Genomic DNA, 26911 nt, shown 5'->3' with positions numbered 1-26911 from the left:
TCCTATTGATGGTTGTCTTATTCTGTTTGTTGATAGAAGGAATTCAGCATAAAATTATTTGGCTTAGCGGTAGTAACTTTCTTTCCATCTTTAAAGATTTCCCCACCAGGGCTCTTCTGTGTCAGTCCAAAAGACACTTCATCTGTTCAAATCATTTCACTACCAAGTGGTGACCAGCTGTCAGCAGTAATTTTTACTCTGGTGTCCTTAACATATAACCTCAGATCTGATTTCACAACTATAGAGGCTATCATTGTCCTTTAAGCTGTGGTGTTCTGGTACTGAATACACTTATGGTATGGGTATGTTTTGTGTTGGAACACGTTGTTTGTTATGACCATTCAGTAACTAATTGATAACAGTTTGATTACATTCAGACAAGTCAAGGTTTCCCTCTTGATTGCTACCCTCTAGGTATTTCCATCTCTCAGGTGAAGTCTGAAAATTCACAATAGTTATGTTAGGGTTTTAGATTTTAAACCCCCAAGTGTCGTTTCTGTCCTGTGAATGCATGTTACCCCAGTGGCATCATGCCTAACCACTTGCCTTCACTTAACAAGTGGTGATTCTACAACGTTAGCACCACAAAAGCTCTAAGACCACCTTAGCTATACCTGACCACTATCACTTTCCAGAAAACATCAAATATGCCAGGCTTCAGTGATATGCTCATTTTTATTTCTCTTCTGGCCAGGTTTTAACTAGATCTAAAGAAAACCACTGGGATGGCTTGCTCTTTGTCTGGCCCTACTCCTTAGACCTGTTTGCCATTGGTTGACAAATTAGTTGTCTTTATCTCTTACTTTTTATGTTGCAGTCTAACAAGAGCTTTCTCTCCTTGCTCTGTAAAATTCACAGGCTCTACCTCATAGTTATGTTTAAGTTCCAGCAACCTAACAGTTGGGATATACTGAACTACTTTCCAGTCCTTGAGGTGAAAGGTATACAGATAACCCAGAAAGTTAACAAGTGCTTGGATCTGCAGAGAGTACTGTACTTAGTGTTGAAATGGAATTTTAAGGAGTTTTTTTTTCTAGCATTACCCTTCCTGTTTTCCCAATTCTTCTGATCTTTATTCCCTTGGTATATGTCTGTTTCAGATAAGGGTTATACATTCAAACAAGGCAACCTGCATCTTTGTTAGGTATTTATGCAAAACAAAAAAAGAAAGACAGCACTGATTTCAAACTCATGCTTAAGCATCATCAAAAATGTATACTAGCAAGATGAGCTATTGTATTCTTCAAGGAACAGTATAATGAAAACAGACATAAATGGATTGTTCATAAGGCTTATTTTTTGTTTTTCCTTTTCAGTCCAAATCGCAAAATTTCCAGCACTGCTTTTGGGAAGTGAGTATAATAACATTTTTAATATGTGTTTTAAGTATTTTTGTATCATGTAAATGTGATTAGTATTACATGGTAATGTCAACACAGCAAATAATGCAGTCAAATTTCTCTAATTTTTAGCAATTCATGATTTCATGGTTTAAGTGCACTTTTTTTTTTTATCTCGCTTATCACAGATTTTTTTTTCCTGTGAAGCTGTCCTGTTCATTGTTGTAATGCACTGGCATTCTTACTGATGTCTGTCTGTTTCTCTTTCTATCAGACAGCTGCTCCACAACAGCAATTTCAGCAGCAGCAATGGCAGCACAGAGGACTTGTTCAGAGATAGCATAGATTCCTGTGACAATGATATAACCGTGAAGGTGAGCCTAGACACCAGTCACTACTTTCCATGGGCTATAACTCATCTTGGTTTGATGAGTTAACAGCCGCCTTGCCACTCCTAGTTTTAAATCCTGGTCTGGACATTATCTGTGTGCAGCTTGCATAATCCGTGTGTGTGTGTGTATAGTTAGGTTGTGTGTGTTTCATATCATGGCTTTACTCACATTACAAAATTTTGCAGATTAATTAGCAATACCAAGTTTTTCCTAAGAGTTTGCTTGAGCACATCAATGTGCTTTGCAACGAACTGGTTCCCACTTTACACCTGATGCTATCAGAACCAGGCTACAGCTCCACTGTGCCACCAAAATGGATATGGTGGTTAAGATGATTAATGGATAACTCCTCATGAGACAAACAACTACATTTTATTCAGCAAAGGATTACAGATTTTAACACTGTAAATCTGACCTTGGTGTGAGCTTGTTTTTTTCTGTTCTTTTTATAGGTGAGTCATTTGGAAAAGAAAGTGACAGAACTGGAAAATGACAGCTTGGTCAATGGAGATTTGAAGAGCAAACTGAAACAGGAAAATACGCAGCTTGTACACAGGTAGGTGTGGACCATGTCAGCATGCATTTGCAAGTCACTGAGTAGTCAAGCTGGTTCTGTGTCACTGATCTGTTTCTGTACATATCTATAATGTCCGCAGAGTACATGAGCTTGAGGAGCAGATAAAAGACCAGGAGGCACGAGCAGAACAGAACCTGGAGGAGGAAATCAAAAGACACAGAGAAGCCTACACTAAGCTGGAACGAGAAAAGGGCATTGAAATTGAACTTCTCAGTAACAGGTGAATAATGAATGGTGAGATAAGAGTGCATACTGGGTCAAATGGAACTCCTGTCTGAAATTCTATTTATTGGGTATACTTTTGCTGGAAGTTTGAAAAAATGCTGATCTTCACTTTGCCCATTGGGTAATTGGAGGAATTTCATTGGGCAGTACACAGTATGTGAAGAAAATTAGTAGAACAAATGTAGAAGATAGAATAAATAGCAAGAGTTGGATATCTTGTTGTTTTTTAAAAAACCTTAAGTAGCTTCTATTTATCCTTCCAAAGGGTACAACAGCTAGAAGAGGAGAACAGCGAGATGAAAGCCACTGTTACTAGACTGAAGTCACAAACTGAAAAACTGGATGAGGTAACTACTCAGTTCGGTGGTGTGATGATTGTTCATTAACACAAGTGAAGCTTATACTGTATATTCAATTGGCTGAGTTGTTCATTAGCATTTTGACAATTAAGCCAATGTTGCCCTCTGGTGGAGAATGCAGTATATAAATTTGAATGCCTTAAAAAGATAATTTGACTAAAAGAGCACTTAGATCTTTTTTTTTAAATAAATCAAGCAAATATCTTAAAATATTTTAGGAAAAGCAAAGGATGACAGACAAGCTTGAAGACACAAGCCTTCGGTTAAAAGATGAGATGGACTTGTACAAGAAAATGATGGACAAGTTGAGACAAAACAGGCATGAATTTCAAAAAGAGAGAGAGGCCACACAAGAGGTTAGCGTCCATATGCTTTTTATTTGTACAGTACGTGCTCCATTGTTTCAGTAGTGAGGAACTCCGTATTAATCACTCATCTTCTTTCTCTTCACAGCTCATCGAAGATCTCCGCAGAGAGTTGGAACATCTGCAGATGTTCAAATTAGAGACGGAACGGCCAGGCCGAGGCAGAAGTTCATCATCAAGTCTTTCAGAGTACAATGCCAAAACTCGGGAGATGGAACTGGAATATGAGATCAAGCGGCTGAAACTGGTAGGTATCTTTGTTTCATCAGAATCATAGTCTACTGAACTACAAGTACTTCATGTCTGAGTTAGTTTTTTCCTAAATGGCATCTGTATTTCTATTAAACTGTTTATATAATGCCTTTCCCAGTTATCACCACCATTGCAGGAAAAGGTTTATTCAGGCAAGTCCATGACACGCAACATATGTTCTTCTATGGCATATTTACAGTTAGTGTGGAATAATAGTGAAGTGCTTAGCATTGTTGCCTTACGGCTCCTGGGGCCAGGGTTCGAATTACAGCCTGGATGCTATCTGTCAACATTCAAGTGATATGCAAGGTACATACATTGGCATCTCTAAAGCTTGGCCATTTATGAGGGAGAGCGAGTGTGCCTTAATCTGGTTGGTGCTTTGTCCAGGTTTGGAGCGTGCATTTTTATATATATATATAGTGAACTTGAACCCGGACACAGACAGACGGACATCATTAGTTCACCCAACACACCCTTTATTTACAATATTTAAAGTATTTACGTGCACTCCCCAGTGCCTCTTGCACCGTTCCCCCAATGTCCAGGGCACACAGTCCAATCGCCTTCTGGCCGCCTCCAGTCCTTTCTCCAGCTCCGTCTCTCTTCCACCCGACTTCTGCTCCTGACTGAAGGGAGGCGGCCCCTTAAATGGGAGCCCGGATGGGCTCCAGCTGCTTCCCGGCACTCCTCCGCAGACACGTCCCAGTGTGGTGGAAGTGCCGGCTGCACACCCGGAAGCCCTCCGGGTGTCCCCCGTTTTCTTCCCCACAGCACTTCCTAGTGCTGGCGGAAGTGCTGGGCTCCAGGTTTTCAGGCACCGGGGCGCCGCCTGGCGGTGGCCACGGGTCCCTACAGGGCTGGGCTTCCAAGCCCTCTACCCGTGGCCCCCAACATAACCAGGGCGGTCGCCCCCTCGCGGTCTGGAGGAGGTACAAGCCCTCCTCCGGTCCTCCTGGGCGTCCCGGCCAGGCTCCAGCCCCATGCCGGATGCCAGTTTATATATATATATATATATATATATATATATTTATATTTATATATATATATATTTATATATATATATATATATATATATATATATATATATATATATATAGTGAGACTTATTACTTGGACACCACCAGTCGGAAACCACATCTTTATAAAGTTCACATGTTTATTACTCATTAATAAACACAGTCCCAAAACACCACACAATGCGCAAAGCAATAATCACCTCAATAATCCTTCTCTTCGTCAGTCCTTGGCTGCCAATCTCCTCCTGGGAGCTTCGTCCTGCTCCCTCTCCCGACTCTCGCTCCTCGAGTGTAAGAGGGCGGCCCCTTTTATTCCCACTCGGATGTGTTCCAGGTGGCTGATGACGTCCTTCTGGCAGCACTTCCTGGTGTGGCGGAAGTGCTGCCCTTTGCCCCGGAAGCACTCCGGGCGTCCCTGATAGGTTCATCCACCATCTTGTGTGGTGTGGCAGAAGTGACAATTCTCCTGGTCTGTTGAGGCTTAAGGCGCCCCCTGGCGGTAGCCACGGGTCCCAACGGTTTAAAATCTTTTTGTCCCTTTCCCGTGGCCCTCTTTTTATCCAGGACGGTTACCCCCTCATGACCTGGAAGCTTTTTATGCCACCTATATATATATATATATATATATATATATATATATATATATATATATATATATATATATATATACACACAGTACAGGCCAAATGTTTGGACACACCTCCTCATTCAATGTGTTTTCTTTATTTTCATGACCATTTACAGCACTCCATCACTCTCCTTCTTGGTCAAATAGCCCTTACACAACCTGGAGGTGTGTTTGGGGTCATTGTCCTGTTGAAAAATAAATGATCGTCCAACTAACCTGACTTCTGCACAACACAACTGCTGGTCCCAACCCCATTGATAAAGCAAGAAATTCCACTAAATAACCCTGATGAGGCACACCTGTGAAGTGAAAACAATTTCAGGTGAATACCTGTTGAAGCTCATCGAGAGAATGCCAAGAGTGTGCAAAGCAGTACTCAGAGCAAAGGGTGGCTATTTTGAAGAAACTAGAATATAAAACATGTTTTCAGTTATTTCACCTTTTTTTGTTAAGTACATAACTCCACATGTGTTCATTCATAGTTTTGATGCCTTCAGTGAGAATCTATCAATGTAAATGGTCATGAAAATAAAGAAAACATATTGAATGAGGAAGTGTGTCCAAACTTTTGGCCTGTACTGTATGTATGTATGTATGTGTATGTGTATGTGTATGTGTGTGTGTGTGTGTGTGTGTGTGTGTGTGTACACACAGTGGATTCAGAAAGTGTTCAGACTCCTTCACATTCTGCACACTTTATTGTGATGTGGATTTAATTTCAAATGGATACATTTGCCATTAAGTTTACACTTGACACATAATGACAAAATAAAAATGTTTTCAGATGCACTTGCAAATTTATTAAAAATCATAAACTGAATTCTCTCATTTCTATACGTATTCACACCATTTGCTATTGTATTCCAAATTTTGGTCAGGTATATCCTGTATGTTTTAATTATAGTTGAGATGTGTCTAGAACTTGATTAGAGTTCACCTGTGGCATATTTAATTGATTGGAGATAGTTTGGAAAACTATGACACTGCATGCCAGGACAAAAACCAAGCCATGAAATCCAAGGAACACTCTGTAGACCTCCATAATAAAATTGCAGTGAGACATAAATCGGGGCACTGAGTAACTAAACAAGAATGGCCTTGGTCAAGGAGGTAATCAAGAACCCAATGGTCACCCTAACAAAGCTTCAGAATTCCTCGGATGGGATGGGAAGAACCTATCAGAAGGACAACCATCTCCGCACTACTCCATCCTTCAGGCATTAATAGTAGGGTGACTAACTTCAGCTTGGAGTTTGCCAAATGGTATTTAAAGGACTCTTGAGAGCATATGTGAAAATATTTTCTGGTCTGATGAGACAAGAAGTGAGCTCGTTGGGCAGAAAACTAAGCACTACATCTGCAGAAGTACCAGGCACTGCTCATCATTTGTCTAATTCCATCCCCCAATGAAGCATGGTGGTTGCAGCATCATACTATAGTGGTGCTTCTCAGTAGCAGGGACAGCACGGGGGGTCAGAACTGAGGAAAGGATGAATAGCGCCAAATACAGAGAGGTCCTTAAAGGAACTAGAATGCATGCAACCTCAGACTTGGGTGACAGGATGATAATGTTCCATAGCTTACAGCCAAGACAATGTTGGAGTGACTTCAGGAGTGACTGTACTTGAGTGGCCCAGAGTTAAACTCCATAGAATATCTGTGAAGAGACCTAAAGATGGCAGTTTACAGATATTTCCAACCAGCCTAAAGGGGATTGAGAGGATATGCCAGGAAGAATGGGATAAACTGCCCAATTCACATGGGCATAGCGTATAGAGACTTACCCAGTTCTGAATTAAGGGACTGAAACGTTATATGAATAAGAGATTTCAATTTTTGATTTTTAATAATTTTGCTAACATTTCTGAAAATGTTTTCATTTTGTCATTGTGTTATTGAGTGTATATTGTTAGATAAATTGACATAATTATCCATTTATATCTACAAAAGTGTGCAGAAAGTGCAGTGGTCTTAATAGTTTCTAAATTTAATCAAATGTATGTGTACCTCCATGTGTATTTGTGTTTTACCATATAAATTACATGTGATAGTTTTTCTTAAATAGGGTTTTACTATGGACTTTTGATATTTTTGTGTTCTGCTTTAAAATTTATGCATACTTTTTAATTTGCCTGGAAGCTACTGTGGAGTGAAAATGGCTGTAGTTAACCCTGTGCAGAAAAAGACCTATAACTCCATTGTGCACTCTCTCACACTCTTCTGTAAAGCTTGGCTTCATCATATAAAGGTCTGGCGTCCTTCCACCAAAGTTTCAGCTTGATTGCTGCCCTTAGCTGTTTTAGGCATCGTTTTGACAGCATTGAGCTGTTGGCAGCCAAGAATCTGTTCCTGTTGCTCTTTTGTTTCTCCCTCAACATAATTATTTTTCTGTTTGGCCTTGCAGCATTGAAATCACCTGAGGTTTCAGTAACCACACAGTTTATTCTTCTCCATTTTTAAGAAAAGTTTTAATTTTGCTAATTTAAAGAAAATATATTAGGAGGATTTAAAATTATGTCCTTCCTGTTTTATTAGTTCAACAAACTATTGAAGTGACTATTGATGAAAGGTATTTTATAGCAGTAACCTTTGGTTTTGTGTAACTAAATGTATCTGTTTTCAATATTTGAAATGAATTTTATTTCTACATTCTGTACTATTAACAATTTTTAAAAGATGGTTTCTTTGAATTGACCTTATTTTCTTATTAAAAGTATATTTTAACTGCTTACAATTTCCATAGTGCCTTGAACATCGAATACCCCCTCTTAGAAAATGGTTATATGATTAAATTCAAGGCAGATCATAAGAAGGTAGTCTTAACACTAGATGATAAACAAAAGAACAGTTAGTGGACATATGACCAGGTCAGAATAAGATGTAAATGCAGAGAAAGCTTTAGGTGTCCTGAAAAGCTCTGTGAAGGAAAGAATCTTCAGGAGACAGTTGCTCACATGTTAATGTGAAGTTCATTCCACGTTTTGGAAGCAAGAACTGAGGAAAAATTGTGTATATTTAGTTCATGTAAAGAAAGCAGGTAGACTGAAGATAAAAGTAGGGATATCTGGAGGAAGCATAATTGCATAGAGTCCTCTAGATCAGGACAGAAGGTTTGAAATACAGATTAGAAGCCAGTGAAAAGAATGAGACTAATGAGTGACGTCCTCAGGGACTGAATACATTCATCTACCAAACATTCTGTATCACCTGGATGCATAAGGTAGTTGCTACTGTCCTTACCATGGACCAGCAAAAGCCTATTTAGCTAAATACATAGTGAGGAACTCTTGGACTGTTACAGTGTTGATGAAAATGAAGAGATAGAAGTGGATAAATGAAGAAATAAAGGAGAGAGTGTTATCCAAAGTTGTATTTTATGGTAAGCCAATTAAACATTTGGGGATCTTCCAAAATTAATTTAAAATATCTTAAAATAGATGAATAATCAGATATCCATAATTTGATATCTGAAATTTGATATCTGATTATGCTATATGTCTGTTTCAAAGGATTTCAGATGTGAGAGAGAGAGATGGACAGTTAGCTAATTCAAGACATGAAATGATTAGGCGCCAAATATGACCAGGCCATGATGGACGCCAGGACATCGGGAAATACTTCTATTTGCTAAAGATGCTCAGGTATCTTTTATGACCAAAAAGAGTCAGGACCTCAGTTTTACATCTCCTTTGAGATTTCAATTTTTTCAGTACAGTGTCCCTATTACTGTACTGGGGCAACAGGATCCTTACACACCACAGGGTGAGTGCCCCTGCTGGCCTCACCAACACCTCTTCCAGCAAAAATCCAAGCTTTTCCTAGATGGTATACCATCCAATTACTTGCAGGGCCCAAACATGCTTAGCCTCAGATGGATTAACTGTTCTGAAGTGCATGTGGTATGGCTGTTGGTTTTTCTCAAATTGTATTGAAAGTGTCTTAAAATGTAAATGACCTTACTTTAATGAGGTTTTAATTTGAGTTTCAGATATCTGAAAGCACAACTACATTTCATTTTGATTTATTGCTAAATGTTAACTTGGCTTACCAAAACCTCTAGGTTTCAAATTGTTACTTATGGGTAAAGGCATCTGAGAGGGTGTTACAAGGTACAGTGTTTTGTGAAAGCAATGTGTTTGTTACAAACAGAAGGTATGTACAAGAGACTGGTGTTATTTTAAATAATGGTCATTTATCCATAAGAAAATAGCAAAGACGCAATTGTAAATCTAAGCTGAAAAATGGGTATTAAAGATAATTAAAATCCAATCTGGACATTGGGAAAAGATATAACTGACTAGGCCTTTGTTGAGAGAAAATGGGATTGACAATAAGATAAAATATTAGGATACTAGCCAATCCGCGGCGTACCATACGCCGCATAATCAGGCCGGTTTTTTAATAATTTTTAAGCACAGGGAGAAAATTAACATTTGAAAAATCGGTAATGTAATAAATCAGCAAGAAAAGCAAAATTGTAACAATGCACGGAACGAACCAGGTGTGGAGGGTGGAATGGGAGGAGAGGAGAAGGACATCCACTCGCTCCCTCCGTCATGTTAGTCTGCTGATTTCTTGTCCAGTATGCACTGCCTGCTCATGTGCCCACCTCCAACTCGTCACTCAAGTCGTTGTCGTCTTTGCACAGTCCAGATGCAGCTGTGACTCACGTAGACTTTTTATTGCTCTGCGGTTTTGGCTGCCTTTCTATATATAATCCACCAAGACACCCAACCACGGTAGCAGCGAGGTGGGAGGAGGGGTGAGTACAAAGTGCAGGAGCATCTAAGACGACGCATGTTTGTTGCGGATGCGAATTGCTGTATGTAGCGTGTAAAACAGTTTGCTATGGTGCACGCGGTCGTGTGTTGTAAACAAAAACTCGGTTTTTAAAGACTGCTCACTTCATTGTGTATAAAACTGTAGGTGAATGAAAAGATCCAACTCTGGAGAGGGCAACATACAATACAGCGTTTTACAAGCTGCATACAGCAATTCACATTCGCGACAAATTGTTTTACACGCTGCATACAGCGGTTTACATCCGTGACAAGCATGCCTTTTCTTAGATAGTCCTGTCGCGTCCACCCTCGTTCTCGAAGCATACACACCGCTTGCTCATGTGGTGCCTCTGTGTGAACCGGTCAGGCACAGAGAAGGTCAGCTGCCGAGAGAGCGTCTCGACTGCTGCAGGGCCTGCATTGGTGAAGCAGGTGAGACGGTAATGAAACAGAGGCACAGGGCATATTGGTTTTTAAAGACTGCTTCCTTCATTGTGTTTTAACCTCAGTTGTAAAGGAATGTTTTAAGGATCCCATGGGATACCCCTCGCAAACAGTTTTACATGCTGCATATGGCGATTCACCTCCGCGAGAAACCTGCCTCTATTAACAGTCAACGTGGGTCGGAGCTGCATGTGACCTCTACGACAGACGAATATAAATGACGCTGGTTTTTCTGTGTCGTCGCGTCCGAGATGGTGGGCGTGGCTCTGTGAGTCGTCGCCGTATCCAATGGTCTTGGAGTTGGTGGGCGTGGCTCCTTCCTGCGTGCGTCATAGGTGTCTCACTTGTCGGCGGCTTAGTGAATCCACGCCACTTCCGGCGTGGTTTCCATGGTTGTCTTGCCTTAGTGAATTATATATATAGATGTTTGACTGAGGGAAAAAACTGTCAGAGCATGATTAACTACATCAAAAGCTGTTAAAAAGCCTATAAAGGATAAGGTTGTGGGGAATGCAACCTAAGCAGAACTATACCCTTTTCTATTTAAAGTAAGGCAGTCTCATAAAACAATGACTATGGAAACCAGATTGTTAGATATCCTGCATGCTATTTTTCAATAAAAAAAGAAAATAATTGAGAGAATGCTTTTCACACTAATATTAGAAGAACAAACTGGGTTCATTAAAGGGTGATAACTATCATCAAATGATCAATTAGTGTCTCTAGATGCAGAAAAAGCTTTCAGATGAGTAGAATGAGGATATTTTTTTTTTACTGTTTTGCCCATTATACCTTATTAGCCTGCAGCTGTGATTAGGCTACGGTGGGGAGAAGAGCAAGAAGGCTGTCTATAATGGGCAGTTGGAGGGCTGTCAGAGTGCACTTGGAGGAAGGGACTTCAATACAGGTGGCTCACTCCAGAGACTTGTAGTTATAGCAGAGGGAAGAAGCTGGTTGGTGTGTCTGTTTGAAGGATAAAAAGGAAAATAAGAGTCAACAGAGAGGGAGCTGAAGGAATGTCTCCGGTATAGGGAAGAGCAGTGAAGGCTTCAAAAAAATGTTATAAACTACAGGTTGTACAGAAAGGTACGTGTAAGTGATGTGAAAGGAATGTAAAGGCCACAGGAAAGAAGAATGATGGCTTCAAATGTAAAGACTAACTACAAAAAAAGTCTGCTCAGAAAGAACCTTTCTTATTTTGATCCTTCTCTCATTGACAATAAAATACGTGTTTTTGTATTTCTAAAAAGGACACAGTTATGTTTTCAGTTGGGAAAATCTGGAAAAGATACAAATTTTTAAAGCATTTAAATACATTGTAAATTGTCCATACATTGAAAAAAAGATTGTTTTTTCCATAATACTTTACAGTAATTCACCTGAAAACCATTCACTAAACATACATTTCTAAATCTAACATTATCAGAGATTGTAACCTAATTGTGTACAATGCCTTGCAGCTCTGGCATCACTCAGACACATGTTTTGGGTCTAAAATCAAAACCATTCTGGGAAAAGGATTTTTTTTCCTAATATATCAAATAGTGTAGGATTTAGGATCAATACATATCCTTTTAACAGCAGTGTTTGGGGTTATTCCAGATGAATTAGACTATCTGGTGATAAATTGACCGTTATTTCCTATCTGAGATTGTTAGTGCCTCAACTAATTCTCCTCAATTGGAAGAATCGTGCTGCACCCTACATAATTCAATAGGAAAATTACATTTAAAATTATCTAAAGCTAGAAAAAAATATAATTTTCCTTACATGGAACTGTGCAGACTTTTGCAAGATTTTATTAATGTTATTCTGTATTAACGTTTGCTGTGCTTCTCCTTCAATCTCTGCTAATCTCCTTTTCTATTTTTTATCTCATTTTATTAAAGCTTTGCTGTCTGTTTTGGGCAAGGGTGGGTGTTTTATCATGTGTTATGATTACATAATGTAATTGTTTCAATGATATATGGGATCACTTGTTCTGACTGAACAGACCTTTTAAAATTTTGTTTTACTGAAACTTATGCTAAAATGTCATATTACTTAACTTCTGTACTGTATTTATATGGAACAACTTAAGATTAATATTAAATATAAGAAACAACGGGAACTGTTTGCAGAACCATGTATTGCAGTACTTTTGTTATGAATGATTAAAAGGAGTAAATAATAATTGTAGCAGCAAAGTTGAGAAAATTGTTTTTGTGAATAAGGTTCTTGAGACGTTCGTCAAGACTACAAGAAAGGGTCAAGTGCACCATAAACAGTTCAAAAGGAAAAAGAGCAAAATATGATTAAGTAAGATGGACTTACAGAGATACACTTACATGTAACATAGTGTAATACACAATTGTTGAGCCTGTGGTTACTGAGGAAATGAGAACTGTCAGCGTCATTTGTAAGAGAGAAGAAGGAAGTGGCAGAAACAGGATGTGGGATGTTTGAACATATCTTAAGAAGTCTTGAACTGTTACTGATGTCAGAAGCCTTTGAAGTGAATAAGGAGACAAAGACTTGAGGGGAATTAAATGAAAGAGCAGTGGAAGGATTCTAGAGTGAGCTGAAGGCAGATAACAGTACCTACACAATTCTCTGCACTTGTACAGCATGCATTAAAATGATTTTTTTCTGTTTCATAATGCCATATTTGGTGTAATGTCAACAAGCCTAGCTACCTTCATCTTGTGCTGTCCTACTGTATCCACAAATGGTCATGTTGTAACACTTACTCTCCATGTCTGTTTTGTATAGCATGGTGATAAGTGTACTACCAAAAAATTAACCAAGTCATTTATTTCTTAAAAATTTACAATTTTGTCTATGCTCTGTAGGAGAACCAAAAGCTTCGGGAGCAGAATGACGACTTGAATGGACAGATTCTCAGCCTCAGTCTGTATGAAGCCAAGAATCTCTTTGCAACTCAAACCAAAGCTCAGTCCCTAGCTGCAGAAATAGACAATGCATCACGGGATGAGGTAAAGATCCATCACTGCCTCAGACTAAGGGCTACCTTAATCTGCAGTTTCAGTAAAGCACATGGTTATGGACAAAGTAGCTTCTCTGCTTCTAACACTTGTCTTACTTGTTTTATCCAATGGTTTCTTGTAGCTGATGGAGGCTCTGAAGGAACAAGAAGAAATTAACTTTCGCCTACGTCAATACATGGACAAGATCATCTTGGCAATCCTGGACCATAATCCGTCCATACTGGAAATTAAAAATTAGGAGACCTCATTGGAGGTAGACAAGATGCTTCCAGCTGGTAATGGCCAGGGCCCAACTTGCCGCCATAACTTTCCTTCCACAGCGGCTGTCTCTTTGTGTGTTTACAAGGATTCTGGTGCAACCCGTTGTAGTCTGTGAATCACCAAGGTGTTTATATATAATGTGCACTTTTTCTGTTTTTTGGGTGAAATCTTAAAGAAAGAAAAAAAAATACAGTATGGTTCATAATAATGTAGCGCAAGAGTTGTCATAACTAGGGCAATTTAAATTAAAGGTCTACCTCTGCTTTTATAGTTAATTGTTAGAATGGCAAAGGTGGGCACACAGTGAGGGTGCAGAAAAAAGCTCCTCCTCAAAGTTGAGAAAGAATTACATTTAAAAACAAGACAGAAATACAGCCACCAGATGAATATGTCTAATGAAACATATTAACCATCACAGCCATTAAAATTGAAAATCCCCATTCTATAATGAAATGTAATTATTTGGCTTAAATAATACTGAGGAAAAGCTCTCTTATTCACAGAAAACAATGACCAAATTCAACACCATTGTTTTATCAAGGCTATTAAAAGAATTTCAGATAATTTTATTTGGACTACAAAGACTGAAACTAAATTGTAATATCAATACAGCTTCACAATACAAGCAGTCTTGTTTTGAAGATTGTTAGCTGACAGATGATTTCAAGAGAAACTAGGCACCCTAATAAAAACAACAAACTGGAATCCCACCATATTGTCTATACTGATGGTTCTTCCTTTCTATATAGGAAAGGGCCTTTTGGACTGCAAAACGGGGCATCCTCAACAATCCCTCAGTCCCATGAAATGCTATGTTGTTGCATCTTTGTAGGGTGCCCAAAATTCATGTGCACTTGTACAGCACTCATTAATGTGATTCTTGCACAATTCCTGTGTTCAACTGCCATATTTGCTGTGAAAATCAAGTGGCCGTTAGATGTTAGGGGCGTGATGTCCAGGATTTTCTTTCCAACCTAAGTGTCGGTGTGCATATGTCCATTTGGTTCTTGATTCTGTCAATCTCCTTGGCAGAAGCCCAAGAAGCACACAAATGACCTACTAACACTACGGTTAATGTGAATGTATACAAAATGTTTGTGTTTATCTATGAAGACTTACAGAAGATACTGGAGAAATGAGTACTAATTTATTTTAGAGTGACAGATTTCAGAAATATTATTGAAAGTCTATTTTTTCATAGAGAGCTATTGTAAATGAACTGCAACGTATGGAAGATTTACTGTAATTCTATTGGTTATACTAGGAATGGCAACTATCCAACTACAAATGCTGATTCCTAGCAAAAGAAATCCTTTCAGGTTATATTTACTCCATGTAATAATGGGTAAAAAAAGAACACAAAGGACATCTTAAAGCTGGATATGAAACCTTTGAAAAGCTGCTTGCTTCTGCAACATCCTCTGGCCTTCAGCAGCAATGACTGATGTGTGCAAGTGCCACTTTTACTAGAAAATGCTAAGGAAATTCCTCCTAATTGCACCAACAAAAGACCAGCTTATGCAAAGCAAAGGAGAATGTTGGATGTGGAGCTCCTCTTTATAGTAATTATTATTATGTGTAACATAAATTTCTGTTTTTGGTTTTCTGTTACTTATTCATCAGACTTGAATCATAGGAAATGGGAAGTGAGGCAGTGCCTCTACCTTTTCCCTCTTTGTCCACATGTGATGGTATACACTTTCTCTTCTATCCACTGGCAGGTAGTCTTTCTATTTAAATGGGCAGAGTAAGGCATCCGTGCACATATGAATTTAATAACAAGCACTATTTGCTTTGTGTCCTTAGATATTCACAAGAGAGGGCACTAAATATTTTTATGTGCCTTTTTCTTGGAGTTTGATAATAGTATGATAACAGGGCTCAACCCAACACTCACACAGTTACTTTGGTGCCTGCAGATTAAAGAATAATCTGTTACTAGTAACCAGAACTGCAAAGGGAAGATGTACGAGACTATGAGTGGTCATGCACAATGCCAGTCAGTGAGACACATTGGCAAAATCAGGTTGGAGAGTAGCTCTCCATAACCTTTAAGAGCTGCCTCAATGGGATTGAGAAATCTCTTGTTGCTGTCATGACCAGTTAATGTAAATTTCATGAATGTTAAAATTTTAATTTCCCTTCCCTACTTTTTTTTTCCCCTCATGCAGGGTTCAACTGCATATGCAGCCTAGTTGCACTGACAGGGTCTGGAAAAATTGTTACATTTTATTTTGCCTTCAGTGCACTTTTTGGGAGAGGGGTGCCACTGTTATCTTTATCTACTGCTTTTGGTGCCTTTTATTTAATGTGTCACGGCTGTAGTAAATTTGATTTCCTTCCCCCCTTCCCATCTTTGCCACATTCCAAGGCTAATGTGTATTTATTTACATACAAAATATACACAAGTAGGATGAGTTTTCAGAAATTGTAAATTGTGTATATAAAATAGTCACAATTTGTATTCATGTGCCACTTGTCACTGAAAAAAAAATCTTAATCTGTAAAGCAATGCCTTTTTTACAGTTTGTGAGAAGCTAAAGGTAAAGTTATCCAGTATGTCTTTTTATTTGGTTTTAGAAGCAATGTATTGTTTAAGCATAAGAAATGAAAAAAGAATTTGTACAAAGTTTTTTTCTTAATATTTACAAAAAAAATAATCAAGACTTGCTGTACAAAATGCTGTTTAATTATTTATTTTAGGAGCCATGGTGCACCTTTGCTGGATGTTTGTTCTGTGATTTGAGGGTAAATTCTTTGCACTGACGTCAGAGCTCATTGTTTAGAGCTGGTGGATGTGTTTTATATTTATATTGATAAAAAACGACTTGTAATCAAATGGTTTATGCAAAGGCAATATCACTGTACTGCTCCAACAACTTCCAGTTCCAATCTCCATTCTTCCTTGGGAAGCACATCAATTTTACAGATGATATAGCTTGTTGAAGAGCTGCCTTATTCTATTTCACTGCAAAAATGGCATTTTATTCTAATTACACCTCTAGGAAAGATTGTGGAATGCAGGCTAATATTTTGCTTCTATTTTAACCTACAAGTTGGCATGTGCTAACTATTTGCTGTTGATGAATCTGTGATCAGGATACTAAAGGATTTAAATGGCATTTAGAAGTAAAGGTGTGGTTTCTCCTCTCCTCACCAACTGGTGACAAGAAGAAGCAAGTACTAGTGCCTGACAGGAAGCTAACACCTCCAATCCACAATGAGGCACGCAGAATACATTACCCACATTTAGAAGATGGTGAAAAGTATACAAAATTCATCCACTCCATTTTAAGATGACAAAATTGCATGCTGTGTCTAACATGTCAACACAATTATATTCAACAGGAAAACTATATAACTTGCAAAATGGTCTGATGGTCTCTTTCCATTACTGTTGGCTGTTGTATGTCAACAATTATGATAGTATCCTTCAATGTCATTCTCCATAATTGTAATGCTGTTTTTAGGATATAAAGCCCTGCCATTGCAGTCAAGTAATGCTTGTGCATTATCTTTTTCTAAAACTGTACAGTGATAATGCCTTTTCCTAATCACTCTTCAATTGTTACACACTCATCTCACACACGGCTAGAGCGGTGCTTTATTACTGTATTGTCACAGTGTCTCCCTGGTTCATAATCATGGCTGAGTGACACAAGTAGATCTGATGTGTTACTTATCATGAGCTGTAAATATGGTGAATTGCTTCTGGCATGATTAAAGAACTGTCACAGAAAAACTGTTTTTGTGTTGTTGTTTGTTCCCCCATCCCCTTTTGCCCAACCCCCCTTTGCAGAGCTGAAACCATTAATGTATGGTCTGGAATGAGATTATAAGTGTACAAATTTTGGCATTAAAGGGACATGCTGATCTTAAGTAATAAAAATCTGATTACATTAATGGGTGAAATGGTGAAAGAAAGTAGCGTTGCCATCTTACAGACACAGAAATTGATTCAGCTTTCAGCTGAGGTTTTTCTCTTTGTGGAGTCTGCTTCTTTTCTCACCTTTTGTGAGCCTATAGTATAAAGTGGCATGGTGGGTTATCAGTGATCCTGCACTAGAAAAAAGCAGATTGAGAAGATAGGTAAATGGATGAATTGAATAATACACAGCACTGAAAAGATATTTTGCTTACATAAAATCAGACCTGACAGGAAAAAAAATGCTAAAACTTACCTCTGGTCTATTAAGGATGACAGTTGTTACTCATTCTTCCATTTGTGATCATAAGGAAAATCCTGGCTGGCTGATAGGAAAAACTGAACACACACACACACACACACACACACATATATATATATATATATATATATATATATATACTTTATTTTTTAGATTTTTACCAACTCAAAAGCTTTCTGTTTAAAATGTTTAACAGACCTTGTAATATAGAGCTGGAACATGCCTTTTACTGAAAACACTATGAGGAAGGTTAATTTCTTCTGGTATAAATATAGCCAATAAGAAATGTTTTTAAAATTTTTACTGTTTCTCAGAAGATACTATGAGTTTCTGCTCAAAACACTACATGGCTAACATTTCCATTTTTGCTATTATTCCATACCATTTACAAGTTGCATGTACATAATTGAGAGCTGTTTCCATGACTCTGCCAGGTCGTGCACACACAATAAGGGGACTGAATGGTAATGAAGTGGTGCCAAAATACACAGCGAGAGGGTGTTGAATCCTCCTATTCCCAGTCAGTTCTCCTCCTTTTCCACTATCCTAAAATGGCCTCTATAACCGAAGCAGAGGAACTACATTAGTAGCACAAGGGAAGGAAAAAAGTAGCTGAGTTGTAACAGAGGATGTTAAAGTCTTAAGCTGATCTATTCAGAACTTTTTATTCTGGAATTTGGCAGCCATATTAAAAACCATAAAAAAGCAGCTGTGGAAAAGTGGATTGTGATCAGAAAGAGATGACAGAAGCTTTTTGTGCAAATAGTTAATAGCTGATGAAATTGACCAACTGAAACACATTGTAAAAGCAGAAACACTGTTATTTTTGAATATATGCTGAACTAGTTTGTCCAATTCAGGTAATAAATTATGGATTGTTTTTTCACTTGATCCCCTAGATAGTTCCTCCATAGCTTAACACTAATTTAGTTTATAATTTAGTTTATATTTTTACTTCCTCATTGTTCTTGTTTTGATACACCACAGCTATTACATTGCAACATCCATCTCTTCTCTAACCCATGATTCCAGTTCAGGGGCTGCAGGGTGCTGGTAGCTATCCCAGCAGGACTAAGTCAAAGTGAACTTTATTGTCATCTCAACCATATACAAGTATACAGCTATGATGAAATTGTGAAGCTCAGGGTGCACAGTGTAACAACATGATGTGCAAATAATAAATTAAAAATAAAACACAAACAAGACATTGTGCAAAGACAAGACAAAGAAGTAGCAGCAATATTGATGTGTAGTTAGCAATATGAACAATGATGCAATGTATGGTATTTGCAATCTAGATATGTAATATAATAAATAAATAATAGATATAGATAATACAGAAATTATCAGTGTATGATAATAGTTGTTTAAGACGTGTAAACAATGACAGGTCAGAATGTTTCACAGCAGAAGGATATCAAGACTGTCCAAATACTTAAAGGTCAGTATGAGATTTTCAGTTCTTTTCTACATGCACACTCGTCTTTGCAGGAAAGTGGCCTGCATGTATAAAAGTTCTGTTTTTAGAGGTGGCTGAAACAGCGTGGAAGATCCCAGGGGGCAGCATGGTGTTAAGGAGAGAGACAGCTTGGGGGTAAAAACTCTCCTGCAGCCTAGCAGATCTGGCTTTGATGCTGCAGTATCTTCTATTGGATGGCAGAAGTGTGAAAAGTCTGTGTAAGGGGTCCTGCACAATGCTGCAGGCCTTGCAGACACTGCATTTGTAAAATATGTCCTGTAGTGAAGGGAGAGGCACCCCAATAATGTTCTCTGCTATCTTTATTATCCTTTGCAGGGGCTTGCAGTCGGATATATTGCAGTTGCCATAGCAGACAGTGATGCAGCTGGTCAGAACACTCTCAATTGTGCCTCTGTAGAACATGGTGAGGATGGAAGGGGGAAGACTTGCTCGCTTCAGCCACCTCAGAAAGTGTAGTCTCTGCTGGGCTTTCCTGATTAGTCATGAGGTGTTATGTGTCCATGCAAGTTCTTCAGTTACAGTGTATCCGGAAAGTATTCACAGCGCATCACTTTTTCCACATTTTGTTATGTTACAGCCTTATTCCAAAATGGATTAAATTCATTTTTTTTCTCAGAATTCTACACACAACACCCCATAATGACAACGTGAAAAAAGTTTACTTGAGGTTTTTGCAAATTTATTAAAAATAAAAAAAAATGAGAAATCACATGTACATAAGTATTCACAGCCTTTGTTCAATACTTTGTCGATGCACCTTTGGCAGCAATTACAACCTTAAGTCTTTTTGAATATGATGCCACAAGCTTGGCACACCTATCCTTGGCCAGTTTCGCCCATTCCTCTTTGCAGCACCTCTCAAGCTCCATCAGGTTGGATGGGAAGCGTTGGTGCAAAGCCATTTTAAGATCTCTCCAGAGATGTTCAATCGGATTCAAGTCTGGGCTCTGGCTGGGCCACTCAAGGACATTAACAGAGTTGTCCTGAAGCCACTCCTTTGATATCTTGGCTGTGTGCTTAGGGTCGTTGTCCTGCTGAAAGATGAACCGTCGCCTCAGTCCGAGGTCAAGAGCGCTCTGGAGCAGGTTTTTATCCAGGATGTCTCTGTACATTGCTGCAGTCATTTTTCCCTTTATCCTGACTAGTCTCCCAGTTCCTACAGCTGAAAAATATCCCCACAGCATGATGCTGCCACCACCATGCTTCACTGTAGGGATGGTATTGGCCTGGTGATGAGCGGTGCCTGGTTTTCTACAAACGTGATGCCTGGCATTCACACCAAAGAGTTCAATCTTAGTCTCATCAGACAAGAGAATTTTGTTTCTCATGGTCTGAGAGTCCTTCAGGTGCCTTTTGGCAAACTCCAGGCGGGCTGCCATGTACCTTTTACTAAGGAGTGGCTTCCGTCTGGCCACTCTACCATACAGGCCCGATTGGTGGATTGCTGCAGAGATGGTTGTCCTTCTGGAAGGTTCTCCTTTCTGCACAGAGAACCTCTGGAGCTCTGACAGAGTGACCATTGGGTTCTTGGTCACCTCCCTGACTAAGGCCCTTCTCCGCCGATCGCTCAGTTTAGATGGCCAACCAGCTCTAGAAGGAGTCATGCTGGTTTCGAACTTCTTCCACTTATGGATGATGGAGGCCACTGTGCTGTTTAGGACCTTCAAAGCAGCAGAAATTTTTCTGTATTTCTGTAACCTTCCCCAGATTTGTGCCTCGAGACAATTCCTTTGAATTCATGCTTGGTTTGTGCTCTGACATGAACTGTCAACTGTGGGACCTTATATAGACAGGTGTGTGCCTTTTCAAATCATGTTCAATCAACTGAATTTACCACAGGTGGACTCCAATCAACTGAATTTACCACAGGTGGACTCCAATTAAGCTGCAGAAACATCTCAAGGATGATTAGGGGAAACAGGATGCACCTGAGCTCAATCTTGAACTTCATGGCAAAGGCTGTGAATACTTATGTACATGTGCTTTCTCGATTTTTTATTTTTAATAAATTTGCAAAAACCTCAAGTAAACTTTTTTCACGTTGTCATTATGGGGTGTTGTGTGTAGAATTCTGAGTAAAAAAATGAATGTAATCCATTTTGGAATAAGGCTGTAACATAACAAAATGTGGAAAAAGTGATACGCTGTGAATAATTTCCGGATGCACTGTATGTGCACACCAAGGAACTTGGTACTCCTAACAGTCTCTAAATCTAAATCGTTGATGCTGAGTGGGATGTGCGCAGGATGTGATTTTCTGAAGTTCACGATTATCTCTTTTGTCTTGTCAACACTGAGACATAGATTGTTGTCTTCACACCATGCAGACAGCCATTTTACCTCATCTCTGTATGAAAGGAGGGAATCAACCCATTCACTACAGCAATGCAGGGCACACTTGGTTATGCCAAGCTAATTTAAAATGGTCAGACAACCTAACACACAATTCTTTGCAATCTGGGAGGAAATCCCACATGAACATTAGGAGAATGTGCAAACCTGACTAATATTGAAATGGACAGTTCTTGAATGTTTTATTGGTTAAATCAGTCCCATGTAATAACACAGGTATCTCCTGAAACATGTGACTCCTAAACTCCAAAAAGAAATCTCCAACAATTCCGAGCCTTTGTGTAATTGTCTGTATTTACAAACTTGCAAGATTCAAGTCCTTAATCATCTGTGAGATACTGCTTCCATAAGAACTGAAAATAACAGCTGATCCTTCTTTTTGTCCAAGCTAAAATACTTTTATAAATAACACAATTAGCTTTATTTTACAAGCATTCTGCCACCAAATGTTATCAAGAACTACCCCTAAACACTCTTAAGTCCTTTTTACTCTAGCTGCTTCTTTTTATTTAATCCCACTACCTAATGCAGAGTTACATGAACTCAGACTGAAGCAGGTTTGGCTTCTATCCACTTAAAAACAGCTAAGCACAACACTAGGAAGATGTATTGAGGGATCAAAGATTTTGATACATTTTGGGGAAAGGAATCAGGAGCATTTTTTATTCATTGTAATAAATGTACATCTGGTATTTTCTTGTTTAATATGATATAGACAACTATCACTGTAAAAAGTATAACATTGATGTTGTCCGTTCCATGTAAAGTTTCTCTTTCAAGCAACTTAAGATTAGTCATTTAGTGTTGGAGCTTGAAATATTTGGTTTCAGATCTCAATCAAAGTAAAAAAATTTGCTTGTACCAAATTAAGTTATGGTGGAGGGAGTAAATGTAAAAATCCTATTTCATTTAACTTAATATTTTAGGTTGTTCATGTACTGTGTTTAAGGGGCCATTTGTATATTCTTTTGGTCGAACTTTCCAGTTTGATGGCTTTCCAACTGCCAAAAAAGAACAACTTAAAAAATAGATTTACTTCAGTAAAAAAAAACAAGTGAATTGCACCCAATCACTCTAAATGATTTGCCTCAACTTAAAAATTGTGGGATCAATAAGCTAAAAAGAATTATATTGGTTCAGATTGAAAATATTAAGTGTGAATCGTCACATTTTTTTTATCAGTGTAATACAAAATGACTGCTGGTGGAGGAACCTAGTAATTGCAGACATAGTCCTATTTGTATTGCCATATGCATTAGTTAGACCTACTGCCTCACCGTTCCAGTATTCTAGGTTTAAATCTCTGTTCAGATACTGTCAATACATTTTTTCCATGTTCATATGTATTTTCACGGGCTACTCTGGTGTCTTCCTACATTCAAAAGACACAGAAGTTTGGTTAATTGCTGACTCTAAACTGGTCTATCATGAGTATGTTCCATATGTGTAATTATATATGGACTGGCATCCCACTCAAGGTTCAATAACTCCTGACCAGTGGTGCTACTTGAACGAGTATTGGAACAAGGAAATCCTGCTTTGGATTTGAAGAGTAAAAGAGAGGGTGGCCAAGCAAGGTTGATCAGTTATACTCCAAAACATAACCATATTTTTTCAGAGAACCAGTTTGCATAAACCCCAGGAATCAGTGTTGCCTGACGGGCAAAAAAGGAGGTGGTGGTGTTTTTTTTTTTTTTTTCCTTCTTCTCTAGAGTGAAGGTACTTGTTTTGGATATATCTCACTATGTTCAAAGTTGACACAAATGGAACAATAACTGGTTTAAGAAACAATAAGATTACTATCATTCATATTTGTCTGTTTTATTAGAAAATTGCTAAATATTTTAATTGTGATGGATTCATAAAAAGCAGGTAAGTACTGTATTCAATTTTGTCCCATTTATATAACGTTTCCCATTGACAAATTATGAGTTCAATGCACATTAAATAATAAATCAATGCATGTTTGAACTAAGGCAAAAGTGTATATTGCTACCAGTAAATATCGTAACAATTCCCTTTATCTTTACATACAAGTAAATAAAGAAAACTGGATGAGGTCTTATGGTAAGGTACACAAAATGACTGCAACAGATCAACCTCATGATGGTAGGCGTCTCATCTAATTGTTACTTTCTCCTTGATAGAAAAGCATTTTATAAGAAACCCGTTATCCTTCTAGTTGTTCATTATTTTTTAAAATGTATGTCTGGATGGTGACAAGTAATAAAGATGTTAACCTTTCCTCCATTTCTTGTAAAATTACCTTCCTAGACACATTGATAAAGAGCTTCTTGTAATTTGCACAGCTTGCAGTAAAGAGGAACCCGTTTGAACACTTTATTTTAAGCAGATGTGCATTCCTGGGGAGAGACATTCTAAGTTTCTGTGAAAGTCCGCTTTTTACAAAGTAAAGATAAAACTTGGCTTAAGGTTTCACATCAAAACCCCTTACATATCTCAATGATTTTTCTAACTGAACCTAGCATAAAGCCCTTCTTGTTTATGAGTTTGAAGAACTGAGCAAGTAGAAACATTCAACACAATTATGTCAATATTTAAATGTCTTTTGGTTATTTTTTCTTCACTACAAGTAGAAACCCTTTACTATGCTTATACCATATTACACTGGTCCTGCTCTCATCATGCCGCTAAAATGCACACTAAATAAAATATACTGGATATATTATCTTTCTGGTACTATGATGTGCCTTTAGGTATAAAAAACTTCATGCTGAGCCTCAATTAAAATATGCTGTATGGATCTCCCTGTATATACCTCATACGTGATCATTTATAAAAAATGCCATGACACAACTTGCAAAAACGTGTTTTCTAAATAACTTTAAAAGTAGTGAATAAATCCTACCTTTTGAATGAATTCATATGGCGATTCATTTGACTCCATATTCCCCGAGAGCTGCTTGATTAGTTGAAGTTCACTTAAGCCAAAGGGTTTTTACAACTGTACATAAACAGCTTAAAAACCACAGCCACTAAGAGAATTTTGCTAGTGTGAATGGTCCAGAATACCTTAGCAAAGGTAAAGAGCTGCACTCCATTCCCAGATAGCTATCTATGAAAGGGCTGTAAAAATACTCTAACAGAAGCCAAAAAATTTTATTTCAATCATTACTTATATTTTATTGGCAGAAAAAATGAGTGTAAATGTTAGGCATAAGATAACAACCTGAACTGTTCAAACCAGAGACACAGCAAACTGTGTGTAACAGCTTTTCGTTGTTGCAGTATTTTTTCATCTTAAGTGTGATGTAATGCTTGTGAGTGACAGAACAGTTTGTCGATGTCATGCTTGTCATCTCTCTCAGGCAGTTGTGATGTCTCTTAAAATGCTTTAAAAAACTTTTCCTTTACAAGGTGCTGTTGATAGATGCAAGATTTTACATCAGCTGAAACTCGACAACTGATAAATTCCCATGATCTGGTTTGTTGTCAGTGAGGCTACTTTTAGTTAATTATAAGGAACATGTTGACTTGCAAAGTCCCTATTTCACGCCTTCTTACAACACACTGGTTAGTTTTTCTGAGCTGAAACACATATATCACTAAAATAAAATCACTCTTAATATTTACTTTTACATTTTTCTTCCCAGAATTCGTTAATCTATTTGCATGCACTTTAAAACTTGTATCCTGTCTTCTGAAAAACATCCTATGAGTCACTAGTTGTGCAACTCCCTTATGATCCATGTGTTAAAGCTAACTTTACTGTATGAGCTCTGGGCACACACTTTATTCACTTAAAAGTTAAATCTATCAAAATAATCCTAAAGAAAACACACAAATTAAATATTATGAGCTGTATTTAGCGAACTGTATTTTTTACCCTTGTTACACTGGATCAAAATTATTAGAAACTTGCTTTTATTTTTCACTGGCTTTCACTTTTTTCCTTTTGTAGATGGAGCACTGATGTAGCCTTTCTTAGTTATACTAATTATAATCTTCTCATATTCTTAATTACATAATAATGCCTGTCTTGTGCGTCTATCATTTTATCAATTGTGCAATTACAAATTATATTTGAAAGATACAATACAATACTATATAAGTAAATGGTATAACATTTTTAAGTAAAATTCAAAATTATACTCTTTATGGCTTATGACTGAACTACACCAAATTATCCCCTGGTCTTGCTTTGGAAAAAAAAAACGAAAAAAAAACAAAACACTTTTTTACTTAGGGGTGGCACACTGAGACAGTTGGACACCGGGGTTCCCGTCCTCCCTGCGTGGAATTTGCTTTTTCTCCCCGGTTTCCTCCCACAACACAAAAACATGCAGGTTAAGTGGTTTGGTGACACTAAATTGTCACTAGTGTGTGGCTGGAGTGTGCATCTATGTGTGTGTGTGTGTGTTGTCCATGCGATGGACAGGGTTTGCTCCTGCCTTGTGCCCTATGCCAGCGGGGATAGGCACCAGCATCATGTGACCATATTCAGGTCAAAGCGGTATACAAAATGACAGACTTTTTTACTTTTTAATTTAAATATACATTTTCGATTTGATGTTTTGCATGTAAATTAGTCCTTTTAACAAAGAGAATTTGCGTTCACTTTCACTAATCTCATCATAAATGCCAAACGTAGTACGACAGGCAGCCTCTTACCTTACATAACGATTTCAGTCTCATCATGCGTAGCACTGTTCCAAAGTGTCAACAAGTTTGAAATCCTGCTAAATAAATCATTATGGTTTGATTTTGATTGGGGTACAATTTTAAAACATAATACCCATAGACGAAAACAATTATATGCCTTATTTCTTATTAAAACGGTACCACGCCCAAAACAGAAAAGATACACATACGTAAATTGCGAAGTACCCACGCCGCAGTGAGAAGGGGGCGGGGTTATATTCCTCTACGAGATCTGAGCAAAGAAGCGGGAGTCTTCGATGGTGTTGGACGCATGCGCAATTTAAACTAACTTCGGCCATTTCGGCCTTGGCGCTGTTATTTCAGTCTTGGAGTTTACGTGCTGTGTTCTTGGAGTAGGGTGTGGTGAAGAACATCTGTAAACTTTTATGAAACCAGACGTTTAGGTTCACGCACTGCTATGTTTTCTGTTGATTAAGGTCTTTTATGCAGAAAGAAAGTTTGAAGAAGTAAATATTTGTGGAGAAACAGAGGTAAGCGACTGGCCAACTTCTGTAAAGTGTCTTCCATTTAGCACACAATAGCCGAAGTTCGATATCAATCAACTACAGACCAGCTCATACGACGGCGCACTGTTTATCA

General features: G+C 38.2%; 1 protein-coding gene and 1 long non-coding RNA gene across 4 annotated transcripts in view; one reads left to right on the top strand and one right to left on the bottom strand.

Annotated features, from left to right (window-relative positions):
* LOC120517542 (rab11 family-interacting protein 4-like) overlaps positions 1-17372 on the top strand; it is a 141441-nt gene extending 124069 nt beyond the window's left edge. For all 3 annotated transcript variants that reach the window (XM_039739939.1, XM_039739941.1, XM_039739940.1), the window contains 9 exons: positions 1317-1352; positions 1615-1714; positions 2185-2288; positions 2389-2529; positions 2800-2881; positions 3112-3249; positions 3347-3505; positions 13214-13357; positions 13491-17372. In XM_039739939.1, coding sequence (XP_039595873.1) covers positions 1317-1352; positions 1615-1714; positions 2185-2288; positions 2389-2529; positions 2800-2881; positions 3112-3249; positions 3347-3505; positions 13214-13357; positions 13491-13607 — 1021 coding nt within the window. In that variant the 3' untranslated portion in view covers positions 13608-17372. The remainder of the gene's footprint in view (positions 1-1316; positions 1353-1614; positions 1715-2184; positions 2289-2388; positions 2530-2799; positions 2882-3111; positions 3250-3346; positions 3506-13213; positions 13358-13490) is intronic.
* LOC120517544 overlaps positions 1-26521 on the bottom strand; it is a 38082-nt gene extending 11561 nt beyond the window's left edge. Inside the window, exons 1-2 of the long non-coding RNA XR_005631050.1 lie at positions 26482-26521; positions 26282-26346 (exon numbers count right to left, since the gene is read on the bottom strand). This is a non-coding gene — a long non-coding RNA (uncharacterized LOC120517544). The remainder of the gene's footprint in view (positions 1-26281; positions 26347-26481) is intronic.
* Positions 26522-26911: the final 390 nt, after the last annotated feature.

This window comes from Polypterus senegalus, chromosome 17 (genome assembly GCF_016835505.1).
Source record: "Polypterus senegalus isolate Bchr_013 chromosome 17, ASM1683550v1, whole genome shotgun sequence".
In the NCBI taxonomy this organism is placed as follows: domain Eukaryota; kingdom Metazoa; phylum Chordata; class Cladistia; order Polypteriformes; family Polypteridae; genus Polypterus; species Polypterus senegalus.
This window is presented reverse-complemented; position numbering and strand designations above follow the sequence as displayed.